General features: G+C 49.4%; 1 protein-coding gene across 1 annotated transcript; it reads right to left on the reverse strand.

The window, feature by feature from the left end:
• Positions 1-1419: 1419 nt before the first annotated feature.
• On the reverse strand, positions 1420-12837 carry Ckap4 (cytoskeleton associated protein 4). The gene is made up of 2 exons (XM_042693128.1): positions 12410-12837; positions 1420-3906 (listed from the first exon to the last, which is right to left on the reverse strand). Exons 1-2 carry the CDS (start codon positions 12830-12832, stop codon positions 2578-2580), a joined length of 1752 nt encoding a protein of 583 aa, XP_042549062.1. The 5' UTR covers positions 12833-12837; the 3' UTR covers positions 1420-2577.
• Positions 12838-15162: the final 2325 nt, after the last annotated feature.

The following is a 15162-nucleotide window of genomic DNA, read 5'->3' on the forward strand; positions in this document are numbered from 1 at the left end:
TAAAAGGAGCTCACAGCAGCAGCATGCTCGTGGCTCATGCTTGTAATCTTAGCCTCTCAGGAGGCTGAGATGCAAGGATCAAGATCCATAGCCTTCAAAACATTCACATACAGTAAGACCAAAGGAGGATCCTCTCAGGAGAGGGGCACAAAGGGGTGCAATGGTTATGTGCCTCTGATCCTGTAAAATAATATTGAAATGAATTCCAGAGAGTGGAAGTAAAAAATAAATTATTTAAGATTTGAGGCTGGCCCAGGCAGAAAAGTCTGAGACTTATCTCCAACCAGCAAAAAGCCAGAAGTACAGCTGTGACATGTGGTAGAGCACCAGTCTTGGGTAAAACAGCTAAGGGAGAGTACCTAGGCCCAGAGTTCAAATCCCATTACCAGTACATCAACAAGACTGAATTGTAATTGGGGTTAGACCTACCTCTTAACGACTCCATCATCAGGAAGAGGTGGATTCACAATGCATCCCTTTTGCTTGCAGCACTTGAATTTCCAGTGGACTATTTATCTGAGATGTGGGGGTTTGCCGCCATTTTAAATGGGAATCTATTAAAGCCTTCCGCATCCCAGTAAGAGATCACTTGCTGCTGCCCATGTGGACCAGGCAATGATCTGCCCACTTCAGGGAATGCCAGAGGGATCAACAGAGGCCTATGCAGCATGTAGCACTGGCACTCAGTGAAGAGCATCTGCTATGAGACCGTGGTAGCCCAGGAAAGTGAAGGAAACACGTTGTCCTGGGAATGATTGGGCCTAAGGTGGCCAAGATGGGCTGCTTGGGCAGTCTCCATCCACTGCTAGTTAAGAATCAGCTAGGGAACCTTTCAAATATGAGCCCCAACTCAACATGAACCCCTTAGGCTGGGGCCTAGGTATAACTTTTTCATTCTCCCCAGAAGACTTCAACAGGGTAAAATTGCTCAAGCTACAAGAGCTGGCAATGAGCAATAGCCTAAGGAACCTAACTGCCCAGCAAGATAATTCCCAGGCATAAGAGAAAGACCATCCCAGTTTTCCAATTGAAAACAGTCTTGCTAGGTGCCTGTGGCTCACACCTGTAATCCGAGCTACTCAGGAGACTGAGATCTGAGGATTTCGGTTCAAAGCCAGCCTGAGTAGGGAAGTCTGTGAGACTTTCATCTTCATTTAACTGCTAAAAAGCTAGAAAATAGCACTGTGGCTCAAAATGGTAGAGCACTGGCCTTGAGCAGCAGCAGCTCAGGAACAGTACAGTACCCAGGCCCTCAGTTCAAGGCCTAGACCCATACCAAAACAAAGAAGCAAACTAACAAAACAGAAGTCTTAAAATTGAAAACTTAACCTTTTCTGAGCCTGGGATACTGCATACTGATAAAATCCATCCCTTACTGATTAATTACCAAGTTCACAGAAAAGTAATCACTCTGGGAAGTTGTAACAAAGCTCAAGTGTTTATTAAGAATTAAAAATACTGTAAATAAGCCATACCGTTCAGTTCACAGTAAACTAAACAAACCTTTTTTTTTTTTCTTTTTTGGCTTTTTTTTCTTGTTTTTTATGGGTTTTTTTTCTTTTCTTTTTCTTAGAAGGGCAAGACGACCATGAAAGAACAATACAGCTCAAAGGGAAGGGACCTCACTGACAGATAGGTGGGCCTACAGACCCCTCCGGCCCCAACAGACCCCTTCAACTCCATAGAGTTAAAAGATTCAGCCTACACTCCCAAGCAGGGCACCCTATTCTTATATGGACAGCTCTTAACCATTTCTCAAAAGCCCAAAGGTTCTCCTTCCTGGGACACTAAACGTACGTATCATTGGGTAGGCCTCCTAAGAGCTGACCCCGACTGGACACCTAGGACAAGAACAGCAAAGGTCCTGGGCCTCTGGGTGCTGTACTTTCCATTCACAGCCATCTGGACTCTTGTGTAGTCACCTCTGAAATCACAAGATGATGAGAGGGAAAGTCACATCTTGGGGGTGACCCCCCACTAGCTGATTCTTTTAAAATAAGCTAAGGGGGAGGCAGCTTTCCCCTTCCCTATTCAGAGCTGACACCTATGAATTTGAACCGGTTTTAAGTGGAAGACAACAAGTGAAAGGTATCTCATAAAAACTTCTGCCAAGAATATAAAAAAATACATAAAATCAATTTTCCTTAAAGACGGTTAGAAAAAAAAAAAGCGCCCCCTATTCTTTTTTTAAACTTGAAATCTGTCTGCCAAACAGGTTTTTGTTTTTGAGGTTCATCTGCTCCCATGAAGCCCAGTTGAAGCTGCTGTCATTCGTCTGACAGGACACACATCCTTTCTAAAAAGGGCTGGGCCTTCGGAAACCAACCCAAAGCAGAAGCAGAGACCTTAAGAAACAAAGTATGTGTGTGTGTGTGTGTGTGTGTGTGTGTGTGTGTGTGTGTGTTAATTACAAATAAATTAACCAGGCACAGAATACAATGGCTTGGTGTTCAGATGGCGTCTTTTGTTCTTCAAGGGGAGACAAGAAACGGGAAAGGGTACGTGGAAAGAAACCATCACTTTTTTTTTTTTTTTGGTCATGAGAAATGGGACGCGCCTTGCACACACACAGTCCATTTAGATCTTCTCGTGAATCTTTTCAACTTTTACAAACAACCGATCTAGATCATTCCTCAGGTCATCTAGCAAACCCTTGACTGACTCTAGATTGTTCTCGTTGGTTTCAATTTTGACTGAGTAAGCGACCAAACTGTCCACGGCAGTCCTGAGCATCTTCAAGTCTGACTCCACTTGACTCACTGAGGATTTCAGGTTGTCTAGAGAAGCAAGTTTGTCCAGGAACTCCTGAGGAGGCAGATGGGCGGCCTGGGCCTGGGCCTGGCCGAGCAGCGTGTGCACCTGCTCCTGGACTTTCTGCAGCGACTCCATGGTGCTGGGTAGCTCGCCCACGCTTCTCTTCAGGTCCTCCACGTCACTGTACAGGGCCAGCTGGGCCTCCCCCAGGCTCCGCACCGTGCCCGCCAGGGCGTCCTTGTCTGCCCCAGGGGAGGACCCCAGGCCTTCTAGGTGTCCCTGGAGCATAGCCAGGCGTTGTTCGTGCTCCTGGCTCTTAGACAGGAGTGATTCTAGGCTCTCGGTCTGGCGTGCAGAGGCCACCTGAACTGAATGGACTCCGTCCTCTACACTCTGGAGCCTGGAGTCCAGTCCCTGATTCTTCTTCTGGAGAGCATCTAAGGCATTGAAGCTTTGCAAATCACCATCTTCCTGGGGCCTCTGAGCCTCGGCCTTCAGCTGGCGTAGCTCTTCTTCCAGCCTCCTGATCTCCTGGGGGAGGCGGGAGGTAGACTCCTCAGCTTGGAGGAGTTTCTCAGAAAGGGCCTGCAGGGCTGCACGCTCTGTGTCCGCCACCTCCTTGAATGCCTGCTGCTCCTGCTTGAGACTCACCAGTTCCCGCACCTCTGTGTAGATGTCAGACTCCATTGTCTGCAGCGAGCTCCTCAGGGCCTCCATGTCCCGGTCCCTGGACTTCACAGAGGTCTGTATCTTCTCCACCTCTTCCTTTAGGGCCTTCAGCTCCTGCTTGTGCCCCTTGGATTCTTCTAGAGAGGCGACCTTTGCCTTCACGTCATTAATTTCCTTCTGGCTCCTCTTCTGGACTTCGGTGAAGATGGCGATGTTGTCATTGATGGACTTGGTGAGCTCCGTCAGCCGCTCTTCCACCGTGTTTTCCAGGGACGTGAAGTCCCGCTCGCGGGCATCTTTGACCACATGGATGCCGTCCGAGAGGTCTTTGAGGATCTCGTTCTGCAGCTTCTGCAGTACTTCACTGATGCGGTTGATCTCACTCTCTCCTTGCTTCACCACCTTCTCCGTGAGGTCCTGCTTATGCTGGGAGCTTCTCAAGATGGACTCAAAGGTCCCAAACGTGGCTTGCAGAGACTGCACCTGTAACCCAAACCCAGATGTGAGCCACAGAGAAGAGAGCCTTAGTTTTACATGATATAGCTTCCCTCCCCTCCCCCCCTCCCCCCCCCACCCAGAATCCAACCCTAGGGCCCACTCCAAGGGCTCCACCTACCCCACTCCCCCACTCCCTACTCAGTCTGCATTTGACTAGTCCAGGAACGGGCCCACAGAAGACAAGCAGGCTGAGAAGGCAAGTCAGGACTAGAGGGGAAGGAACTTCCCCCACTGGAATTGTTGACTATAGGAAGAGACAGACCTGAAGCCCAGACCAGCACACAAGGAGTGTTCACTTTTCTAGAGAGCAAGGCAGCACAGAGAGAAACAGAGAGATGGCAGGATCCAGTTCCCCAGACATCATCCAAACCACTGGAGACAGGTATAGCTCATCTGAAGCAATCTATTCTTCCACGTTTTAGCTTGAACCAATCAATTCTCAATTTCTTTCTCTCCAAGACAATCCAGACTGGATTTCTAGTTCTTGTGTCTTCTAAATTTCCATAGGAAAGAAACTGAGGCATGTGGAAACACCAGGCTGGAAATTAAGAGACAAGGGTCCAGGTCTCTGCTCACCAGTTCCAGCTGTGGCATCCTCGCTAGCATTCTCCGTCCCTGTGAACACACTGCAATCTTCCTTGCTGTTACATGCTCATTCAATGCACACAAATTCTGTCCTAAAACAAGATTGATCTGAGCACTACTAGGAGCTGGTCTAATTGAGTATACAAAGGATGAACCCAGATCTTATTCTGGCATGACAATGGTGTTAGCTTCAATGCTTAACTGAAGAAAAGATTTTCTTTTAAGGGGGAGAAGGAAGAAAAGTCCACCTGGGTATCCCTGTCTCGAGGTCTCACAACCATTTCCGAAAAACATGGAAGCCAGGAGCGTGCTGTGATGCCACAGGGAAATGATCAGCCAAACCCACAATTCTGGAAAAGTCACAGGAGAAATGATTCTTGCCAACATTCAGCAACTGGTATTTTGAAAGTGGGGAAGATGTAAAATAAAAAGCTTCTGCACAGCTAAAGCTATCGCAACCAAGCTAGAAAGACAACCAACTAATTGGGAAAATATATTTACCAGCAATATATCAGACAAGGGGTTAAGATCCAGTATATATAGGGAACTCAAGAAACTAATCCCTCCCAAACCTAACAAACCAATTACTAAGTGGGCAAGGGAACTAAAGAGAGACTTCTCAGATGAAGAAATAAAAATGGCAAAGAAACACATGAGAAAATGTTCACCATCCCTGGTTGTGAAGGAAATGCAAATAAAGACAACCCTGAGATACCACCTTACCCCAGTCAGAATGTCCCACATCCACAAGTCAGCCAACGACAAATGCTGGAGGGGATGCGGAGAAAGAGGAACCCTATTACACTGCTGGTGGGAATGTAGACTTATACAACCACTTTATAAAGCAGTCTGGAGGGTCCTCAGAAAGCTAAATATTGACCTCCCTTATGACCCAGTCATACCACTTCTAGGCATCTACCCTGAACAACAGGAACCAATATACAATAAATCATGTTTATTGCAGCACTGTTCACAATAGCTAGGATATGGAAACAACCCAGATGCCCCACCACAGATGAATGGATCCAAAAATTGTGGTATCTATACACAATGGAATATTATGCAGCCATTAGAAATGACAAAATAATGGCATTTGCAGAGAAATGGATGGAGCTAGAAGAAATCATGTTGAGCGAGGTAAGCCAAGAGCAAAGAGACAAATGGTACATGGTCTCCCTGATAAGTGGATATTAAATCCAAAATGTTAGGTGATACGACAAAATTAACAGGACTTAAGAAACAAAGAACTCCCACTCATCTGGTCAAACCACTACTAAATAACCCCATGCTGCTGATCACATGTATGGTGTATATGTGCACACCACTATATGTTATAGACCGTGATAGACAATTTGCTCCAGGAAAGTTAGAATGAGTTTGTGATTTTAAAAGAGCATCACTATCCCACAATACTGTGAAATTTGGGAAATTATGTAATCACTTAATCACAATAAAAAAAAAAAAAACACCAGAAAACTAGAAGTTGCGCTATGGCTCAAGTGGTACATCATGAGCCTTGAGCTGAATTGCTCAGGGACAGCTCCCAGGCCTAGAGCTCAAGCCCCACGACTGACAAAAACAAAAAGAGAGAGAGATCTTTCATGTGACTGTTTCTACCATATTTATAAGATTATGTCTTTGTTGCTTTGTATGTCCCTCCCCCATGATATAACCCCTGCTTTCACTATATATGATGTTGGTATATGTGGAGGGGAAGGGAAAAAACAAATTGTTAAAACAGGGATACAGGAGGACCCATTGCAACAATGTGATGTACAAGTCGTTATGTTGAAAAACCAACTTTACAACTTTGGTGGGGGGGAGGGGGAGGAGGATGGGAAGGGGAAACAAAGGAGGAGGCTACAATGCTTGATAAGAAATGTACTCATTATCTTGCCCATGTAATTGTAACCCCTCTGTACAGTATTTTCACAATAAAAAAAAAGAAAGTGGGGAAGATGGAAAGTATTATGAATTAAATGGAATTTAAACCAAGTGACTCATACTCCTAGCTACTCAGGAGGCTGAGAACTTCAAGACTTAAATTGAAAGCCAGTCAAGGGGGAAAAGTCCAGAGACTCCATCTCCAAAATAGCTAGCAAAAAGTTGGACTGTAGGCACAACTCAAGTAATAGAGTACCAGCTGAGTAAATAAGCTGAGCAAGTGCAAAGTCTTAAATTCAATCTCGGAACTGATTTAAAAAAAAAGGACCAGAAGGATTTTCAATAAAATATAATGTGTAGATATTACATAGATTCAGTTCAAGTCAAACATTAGGAAGACAACTTGGGGGAGAAGTGAGGAGGTTCTACTATTAAATGATGAACAAGAATCATTAACTTTGACAGGTGCCAGGTGCTGTGTTTGGTCAAAGGAAATAAACATGGTATCACACACCTGTAATCCCAGATACTCAGAAGGGAAGAACCTGAGTTTGAGGCCAGGTGGAACAATATTATAAGATCTTCATTAAAAAAAAAAAAACAACAACAACAATCCCCCCCCAAAAAAAATCAAGGCTCACCATGGTGGTGCATGCCTCTAATGCCAACTATGAAAGAAGCAGAGATGGTGGTTGAAGGGCAGCCTGGGGCAGGAGGGAGTGGGGAGGGGGGGGACACACAGTAGTTAGTGAGACACTATCTCAAAAAACAAGCTAAGGCTAGAAGTACAACTTAAGCAGTACATCCCTTGCCTCGCATGCATGGATCCCTGGGAGTTCAAACCTCATGACCTCCCAAAGGGGGGGTGGGGGGGAGGGACCAGCAATGCGTACAGAGATCAAAGAAAAAGCCAGGTATGATGATATGTGCTTGTAATACCAGTTATCCAGGAGGTGAAAATAGAAGGATGGTGGTCTAAGCCTGGGGCAAAAGTGTGAAACTCTAGCTAAAAAGTAACAAATGCACAAAGGACTAGGGGTATAGCTCATGTGATAGAGAGCAGCATGCCCAGCAAGAACAAGGCCGAGTTCATATCCTTCATATCCTAGAAACACACATAGATACAGATACAGATACACACACACACACACACACACACACACACACACACACACACACACACACACACACACACACACACACACACACACACACACACACACACACACACAGTGAAAGGAAGAAAAGAAACTAGCTCCCTGCCCCTCCCTATCAACCCACCCCAATTCCACAAGACTCTGGTCTGCCAGGGCAACACAGGCCTAGAAGTGAGCTGCCAACATGTTCTGAATCTCTAGACCTCCGTGCCCCTAGTCAGTCTTCACAGTAAGGGCAGGCTGCTCTACTCAGATGATTGGGGCCACTTTTCAAGAGCAACTAGAGAACAAGACAGGCACCCAATAGGACCAGGTGAGCACCCAACAGATGCAGAATAGTTCAGGGTGAGACTGCTCTAAATCCAGCCAGGAAAATGGGAGGAGGACTAGGGATGGAATCAAACAGTTAAAATGTCGACAGTTATTCAAACAAGAGTCTGTTCTATTGCTCTCTTCTTTTGTTTAAACTGGAATACAACAATGATCTGAGATCCTTTGCTTTTTTGAATTACATCGGCTCTGGAGTCAACTACCTAGGCTCAAATCCTAGCTCTGATACTTTCAGGCTGGGGCAATCTTGGGCAAGTTACAGAGCCTTGGTTTGTTCGACTGCATGAAAGGAACAAAAATAGTACCTGGACTCACAGGACTGTCACTGTGAGAATTAGGTGAATTCACATATGTAAGCTGCATAACTGCTTAACACACAATGGCTGCTCAACCCATGGCCACTACTGTCTTTCTCGGTGTTTCAGTGTTTTGTAGTTATTCTGAAGTACCTCAGGAGCCTGGAGATACCTAGCACCATTCTTAGCCTCAAGGCCAAAGGGCAGAATCTATAAAACACAATGTGAAACAGGGCTCCTGGGCTCTAGAGTTCTAGCCAAACCAACCACCACTCAGTGAACTCAAAGAAGTCACCTCCACTCCCTGCATCCAGTTCCTCATCTGCTAGCAAACAGGACACTCAAGTCCCTTCTATCTACTTCAGTCTCTGATTTTAAGATAGATTATCCTAAGGTAGTTAGGGACTCCAGAATAGTAGAAAACTGCCCAACTAAACACAACCTGCGGCATACAGGGACTCTGAGAAGTACTAGGCAGAGCTGATTCCTAAAACCACACTACAAAATCAGTCTGTTGTAGCATCGTGCTCAAAACAGAAGTGAGAGTGAGTGAGCCTGGTACCTGGTAACATGGCAAGTGAGCAACCAGTGCTCTTTCAATGAACTAAAGAATTCAGAGCAAAACTTAAATGATGAAGACTAAGACAGTCCATTTCCCCAGCTCCTTCCCCTAACCTGGGCTAACACATTACAAATGGTTTAGAAGGTGATTCTATCCAAAATTAGAGATGGAACCAAACCAACCCACCCCCCCATGCTCTTAAAAGCAAACATACAGTGAAGATGTTGTGAGTTGTTTATCAATATAGGTAGAGACCTCATATTAATCTGTATGTATGGGATATGTCTATTCTCCCAACATATGTGCAATACCTGCTATGTGGACAGTGCTGGGTGAGATGCTAGAGATAAAATTATGGCTAGAATAGGATCCCTGTCCTCAAGGAGCCTGGCTGGGTGGTAGGTGGGTGCTCTGGGTACCCATGATGGCTGAAGTTTAATGGGGAACCCCAATAACTATTCAAAGTGTTAACTAGTTTATTTTTAAAGAAAAGACAAGAAAGGAAAAAAATAGGCACTGGTGGCTCACACCTGTAATTCGACTCAGGCAGGAAAGTTCATGAGACTCTTCTTACCTCCAATTAACCAAGAAGGCAGAAGTGGAGCTGTGGCTTAAGTGGTAGAGCATTAGCCTTAATTTAAAAAAAAAAAAAAAAAGCTAAGGGACAGTGCCCAGATCCTAAATTCAAGCCCCAGAACTGGCACAAACAAAGAGTTTAATTGTTTGAGAAGAGCCTCAAAATCCCAGGAGATACTGATTTCAGAACCTGAAGATTTACACATGACATGCTGTCTTGTGTCTGCCTAACAAGCTCTGACATGATCAGACAAAAGCACGTTCCAAGTGCACTGAGAACCTAGAAGAGGGGCTGGCTGACTCCCATCTGCACTAGCAGACGAAGAAACACAACCACAGAAGTCACTCTCCCACATAAGCACTTCTCATTAAACTGCCCTTACCAGCCTAAGCTGCCCCATCTGTGCAAACACACACACTGGTACCTGCCTCCGAGGATGCCTGGGAGAAGTGCAAGCAAGGCTATGAAGCACTTAATTGAATGTCTAGCCCACGGTGAATACTAATTACGAATAAGACACTGCTAAGGACAGAATCTCATCCCCAGCTAAATCTCAGAGTTATGCCAGAGTTCAACCCTAGGTGTCAGCAAACCAATCATGAATGACTGGCTCCTTGATACAAAATAACTCACACAGTGGCTATCTGGACTAGGCAGAAGGGACCAGACACTGTGCCAGATCCTAACCCTGTTCTGGGCAGGCTGAGGCTCCAAATCAAACATTTAATTGAACACCTACAATGTACCGGGGGAAATAATAAACAGCGAAGTGGTGAAGAGGGTTCTAGTAGTTACACCTCAGTTTGAGTCCTAGCTCTGCGGCTTACTGTGTCTCCATGCAGTTCCATGGCCTCTTCACATTCTTGCTCTGGGAAATGGGCTAGCAAGAGCACTTAATGTCTCAGAATTCTTCTCAGAGTCAAAAGAGATGATGCATTCATTTTCAAGTACTTAGCCTAGTGCCTGCCACATAGGAAACACACAATAAATATATGACACTGAATTTGATCGCTTGATTGTACTAATTAAAAGAAAGGTGGTAGGGTCACTAGTTAAACAACTGTAGAGCCATGATGATTCTCAAAACTCTGGGTATCGTCTGGGAATGTGGCTTAGTGGTAGAGTGCTTGCCTAGCACGCATGAAGCCCTGGGTTCAACTGCTCAGTACCACATACACAGAAAAGGCTGGAAGTGGTGCTGTGGCTCAAGTAGTAGAGTTCTAGCCTTGAGCAAAAGAAGCTCAGGGACAGTGCCCAGGTCCTGAGTACAAGTTGCAGGACTGACAACAACAACAACAAAAATGGCTATCACCTTTCTGTTGTGTGTGGATGGGAAACTGAGCCCCAGAGACCAAAGTGATCTGCACACAGCTGTACTGAATAATTGCTAAGAGCCAAAAAGGAGGGGCTGACAGAGAGACAGGGAGAAGTACAGAGCCAAAACCTAATTGCAACTTAGATTCTAGACCTCAACTTCCAACTTCCCTCTCTCACAATTTCCTAAATGTGACTCTGCATGGCATGGTAGCCACCTTCGGTCCCTCAGTGAAAGATCTCACCCCTCCTGGTGTGTTTTTTACATTCCTTATCAACACGGGATCTCCATCAACCATAGGGGTGTTACACCTATTTACATACTGCTCCACAAGTATGATGTGTCCTTGTGCTCCTCCAAACGCTCCACAGGGCCTACGCAGTCATATGACTAACAGCCTTCAATAAATATTATGATTGATTAGCAAAGTAGGTGGGTGAAAGAGAGGAAGTGGGTTAGTGATTAGACTTCGGTGGGATGTCTTTTTTTTTTTTTTAAAGAAGGATTTGACATTCGTGCTAGGCAAAGCAACTCTGCCTACTGAATTCCCTTAGAGAAGTCACCTCCCTGGGCCTGCAGCACTTAAGCAGGCTGACTCATTCTGGTTGCTCTACCAGTCTTAAGAGGAAATTCCTAATGCTGCACACTCAACCCAAGTAGAGAGACTTGGCAAGACCAGCAGCATGCTGGGAAAAGGAGACAGCAGTTCTGGGCTCAGAAGTGGCGGGATTTTTTGTTTCAGTCCTCCAACTGACTTTCATTGAGTGGTGACGTGGGTGGAGGATGGAGGAAGAAATGGGAAGGGAAGGGCTGCCCTTGGTCTGGTGAAACTACACAAGGGTTGTACAATTATATCTTGAGAGTTGGGATCCAGTCATCTCTGAAATAGGACCCAGGGGCACCCTGACTAGGCAGTGGCCCAGATTTTCTCATCCGATCCGCCACACATCAGCTGGGAGGGAGGAGGGGGGAGACCTTTGGTAATTCACTGACTCTCTCTAAATCTCAATTTTCTAGTCTGGAAAATGGAGTCAAAACTGCCTGTCTGTCCACCCTCCCTACCTTTCCAGGATTGCTCTGGGGATTGGATAATACACGAGAGAGCTCTGCAAACCCCATTAATGGCTCTACCAGTACTATATGTGACCTAATATTTTTGGTCTCTCCTTCCTAGCAAAACTGAAGTAGGCGACTTCAAAGGGCTAGGAAAGGGTCCGAGGGACCTAAAGATAGGAAATATTTCATCTGAGCTTAGCAAATGACTGAGAATATTAGCTTTTCCTTCCCCCTGGCTCTCAGGCGCTGGTCAGAGCTGGCTGAGAAGTCTCCCACTCGCCGGGCGGAGGTGCAGGCCTTGCCCCGGGATGCGCTGGCATCCCTTCCAACCTCCTTTTCAGACAACTCTGCTCATTCAGCGGTTCCTAATCCAAAAAGAATGAGCTCCCCAGGGCCTGCCGGCTTCCTTATAGGTCACTGCTAATGTTCGGTGACAGGCCCTTGACCCACCCTCCCTGGACGGCCTGGCCATCCACCAGAGGTCCATCCCCAGGGCCCCTTCTCCGCGGCCATTGACAAACAGGGTCTGGGACAGCTCGGGGAGCGAGGGGCCGGTGGGGAGGGGGGGGGGCGGGCTGGACCCCCCCCCCCCCAAGGAAAGGCAGAGGATCTGACCACCGGGCCTGGGCAGGGCCCACAGCCGAGAGGACACGAGGAGGTGGGGAGGCGGTGGCGGAGGGGGGGAGGGGATCGGGACAGGGGGGTGCGGGGGTGGGGGGCACCCACCTTCTGCTCGACGCCCTGCAAGCCCTGGCTCAGCTCCTCCCGCTGCCGGGAGAAGTCCTGGTGGCTGCTCTGGACCTGCTGGACCTTGTCCAGGACGTGGTGGACGCACCAGCCGGAGAAGGCGACGGCGGCCACCGGGGCGAGGTAGAAGAGGAGGTGGAGCGCCCGGGCGAGGCGGCGCGGGCCGGCGGAGGACGCGGCGGCCGCGGCGGCGGAGCGGGCGCCCCCGCGGTGGCCGCCCCGGCCGTGCGCCGGGGTCTGCGGGTGCTGCTGCGGGTGCGGCGCGGGCGGCGGCGGCTGCTGCGGCGCCGGCGGCGGCTTCCTGGCCACGTCATCCGCGCCGCCCGACGGGTGGGCGCCCTTCTCCGAGGGGCTCGCGGCGCCGTGGCCGCCCTTGGAGCCCCTTTGTTTGGCCGAGGGCATGGCGGCGGCGGCGGGGGCGGCGGCGGCGGGGCCCGCGGCTCCGAGGCGAGCGGCGCGGGGCGCGGGGCTCTCGCTCGGGATCCCCCGGGGCTGGGCGACGGGCACGCGTGGAGGGAGCGCGGCGGCGGCGGCGGCGGCGGGCGTCGGAGCGGCGGGGAGCGCGGGCGGCGGGCGGGGTAGGAGGCCGCGGGGCGGAGGGGAGGGAGAGGGGAGGAGGAGGGAGGGCTGAGGGGGAGGGGGCCTCCGCCGCGCCGACCCCGCCTCCCGGGCAGGGAGAGCCTGCCACGCACGCGGCCGGCCCGCGGCCCCGCCCCCCGCCGCCACGACCCCACCGAGGGCGGGACGCGGACGTGGGAAGGCGGGAGCCGGGCCCGCCGGGGTCCACGGGGCCGCGGCGGGGCTGGGGGCGGGGAGCTGGGCGGGAGCAGGGGCGGGGTCTGGGGGCCTCCCCCCATCTCCGATCCCGCGGCAGCCGTGGGGGGGGCGGAGCCGGAGCACCCCCCCTTCCTTCCCGATCTGTACGTGGAAGGAAGTGGAGGGGCTCCCGGAGTGGGAGTGGGGGGGGCGAGGGCTGTCGCACCGGGGCTGGTGGGGGGGCTGCACGGTGGCCCAGCCTTAGCCAGTGCCACCCCCCCCCCTCCTTCCTGATCTGTACGTGGAAGTGGAGGGGCCCTCGGAGTGGGAGTTCTTCCAATGCAGGGCTCGTGCTGGGCTGGGGTGCGGGGGGGGGGGGGGGGCGGGACTGGGGGCTGGGGTGCGGGGGGGGGCGCGGGACTGGGGGCTGGGGTGCGGGGACGGGAGGGGGGTCTGGGGGCCGTCCCCAGGCCCTCTGCGGAGGAGAGGTGGACCTGTCTCTCCCCCAGGGTTTGAAGGCAGAGGCCCCAAGGGTTACCTGCCGCGCAGTGGAACGTGTTTGGCTAAGAGTGAGCAAAGGGTCTTGGACTGCAGTCACTCTGTCCATTATACGGTACCTGTTAGCCCAGCTAGTGTGCAGAGGACAGCGCTTCTCCAGACTCGCTTTTCATTTAGGGGAGGGGGCTCCCAGGGGTGGATCACAGCTCCTACACTAGACCGGCTCCCAGCTCCGTGCCCAGAAGCCCCCCGGCTACCCAGATCACGGTTATCACCCTCACTTTGGGAGAAGGGAATAGAATCATGTCGTGTCCTGTACTTTAACAATTTACATGTGTTCTTAAAACCCTGAAAAGGCATATTTTTGCCATTTTATAAGAGAGGGAAACTGAGGCTAAATCTCCCCTACCCTTCCTCCCCCAACTGATTGGCTCAAGGTCACACACAGAGCTAGGATTCGAACCTAGATCTGCTTCTGCCAAAGCCCGTGGGGCTCCCTCGCCGCCGAATGGGAAGGAAACTGGGACCCACAGAAGTTAAGCAACTTGCCCACTCTTGCTCGAGGTGGTTACTTCCCCTGGCAAGGGCAAGGCTCCACTGCTTTTCCCCCTGCACCTGGTCCCTGGCGTGTGTTGGGCCTGTATAATGGGAATGAATGCTGTCTATACCGGTTTCTGCCTGGACCTTTTTTTTTTTTTCCGAACTGTTTAAGGGGGGGAGGGGAAATACTTCCAGTCTCAAGGCCAAGTGCAAGTGACACAATTTCATGCTTTCCCTCTAATAACACTAACTCAACACCTTTTACAGGATTTAGCCAATACTGAAACAAGAGGCAGTTCTGTATGTGAATTCACTGTAGCAAAGCTTTGTTGAGGCCCCACTGTTTGCTACACAGATGTTTGTAAACTACCAATCTCCCTTGAGAACAGAAAGAGACTATTACTTATACTTCTCTTTGTAGATCACCTCATAAACCTCTTTAAAAACAAATCTAGCGAATGAATGAACACATTTGTGCTTGCCCTCAAGAAATCTGCAGTGCATTTGGAGCAATAGGCAGGCACATGTTAAGGGCTTGATAGCTAAGAGATGAGAATATATAGATCAAGAAAAACTTGGAAAGCAAACCTTGGACTGTACACAGGACATAGAATGAATGATCTGAAGAATGGATTTGCATAGGAAGTGCTCAGGGAGGTTATTTCTGGGGCAGAAATGGGGTGAATCCAGGACACCTGCCTTGCACGAAGGGTGTGCATACGGAGATGAGCTGGGTGGGGTAGATTCAGATTTCAGAGGCCAGCCAGGCAGGCTGAAGACTCACTATTAGTGTGGAGACCTGAATAGATTAGAGCAGGTTCTAATCCAACATAATCTTCTGTCCCAGCTAGACAGGAACAACCTAACATCAGCCAACATCAGGAGCTCAAGAAGAAGCCTTCTGCTCCAACAGGGCACAGGAGCCTTGATCTGCAGAG

The sequence above is a fragment of the Dipodomys spectabilis genome, unplaced genomic scaffold, assembly GCF_019054845.1.
Source record: "Dipodomys spectabilis isolate Male_0828 unplaced genomic scaffold, ASM1905484v1 ptg000163l, whole genome shotgun sequence".
Taxonomy (NCBI): domain Eukaryota; kingdom Metazoa; phylum Chordata; class Mammalia; order Rodentia; family Heteromyidae; genus Dipodomys; species Dipodomys spectabilis.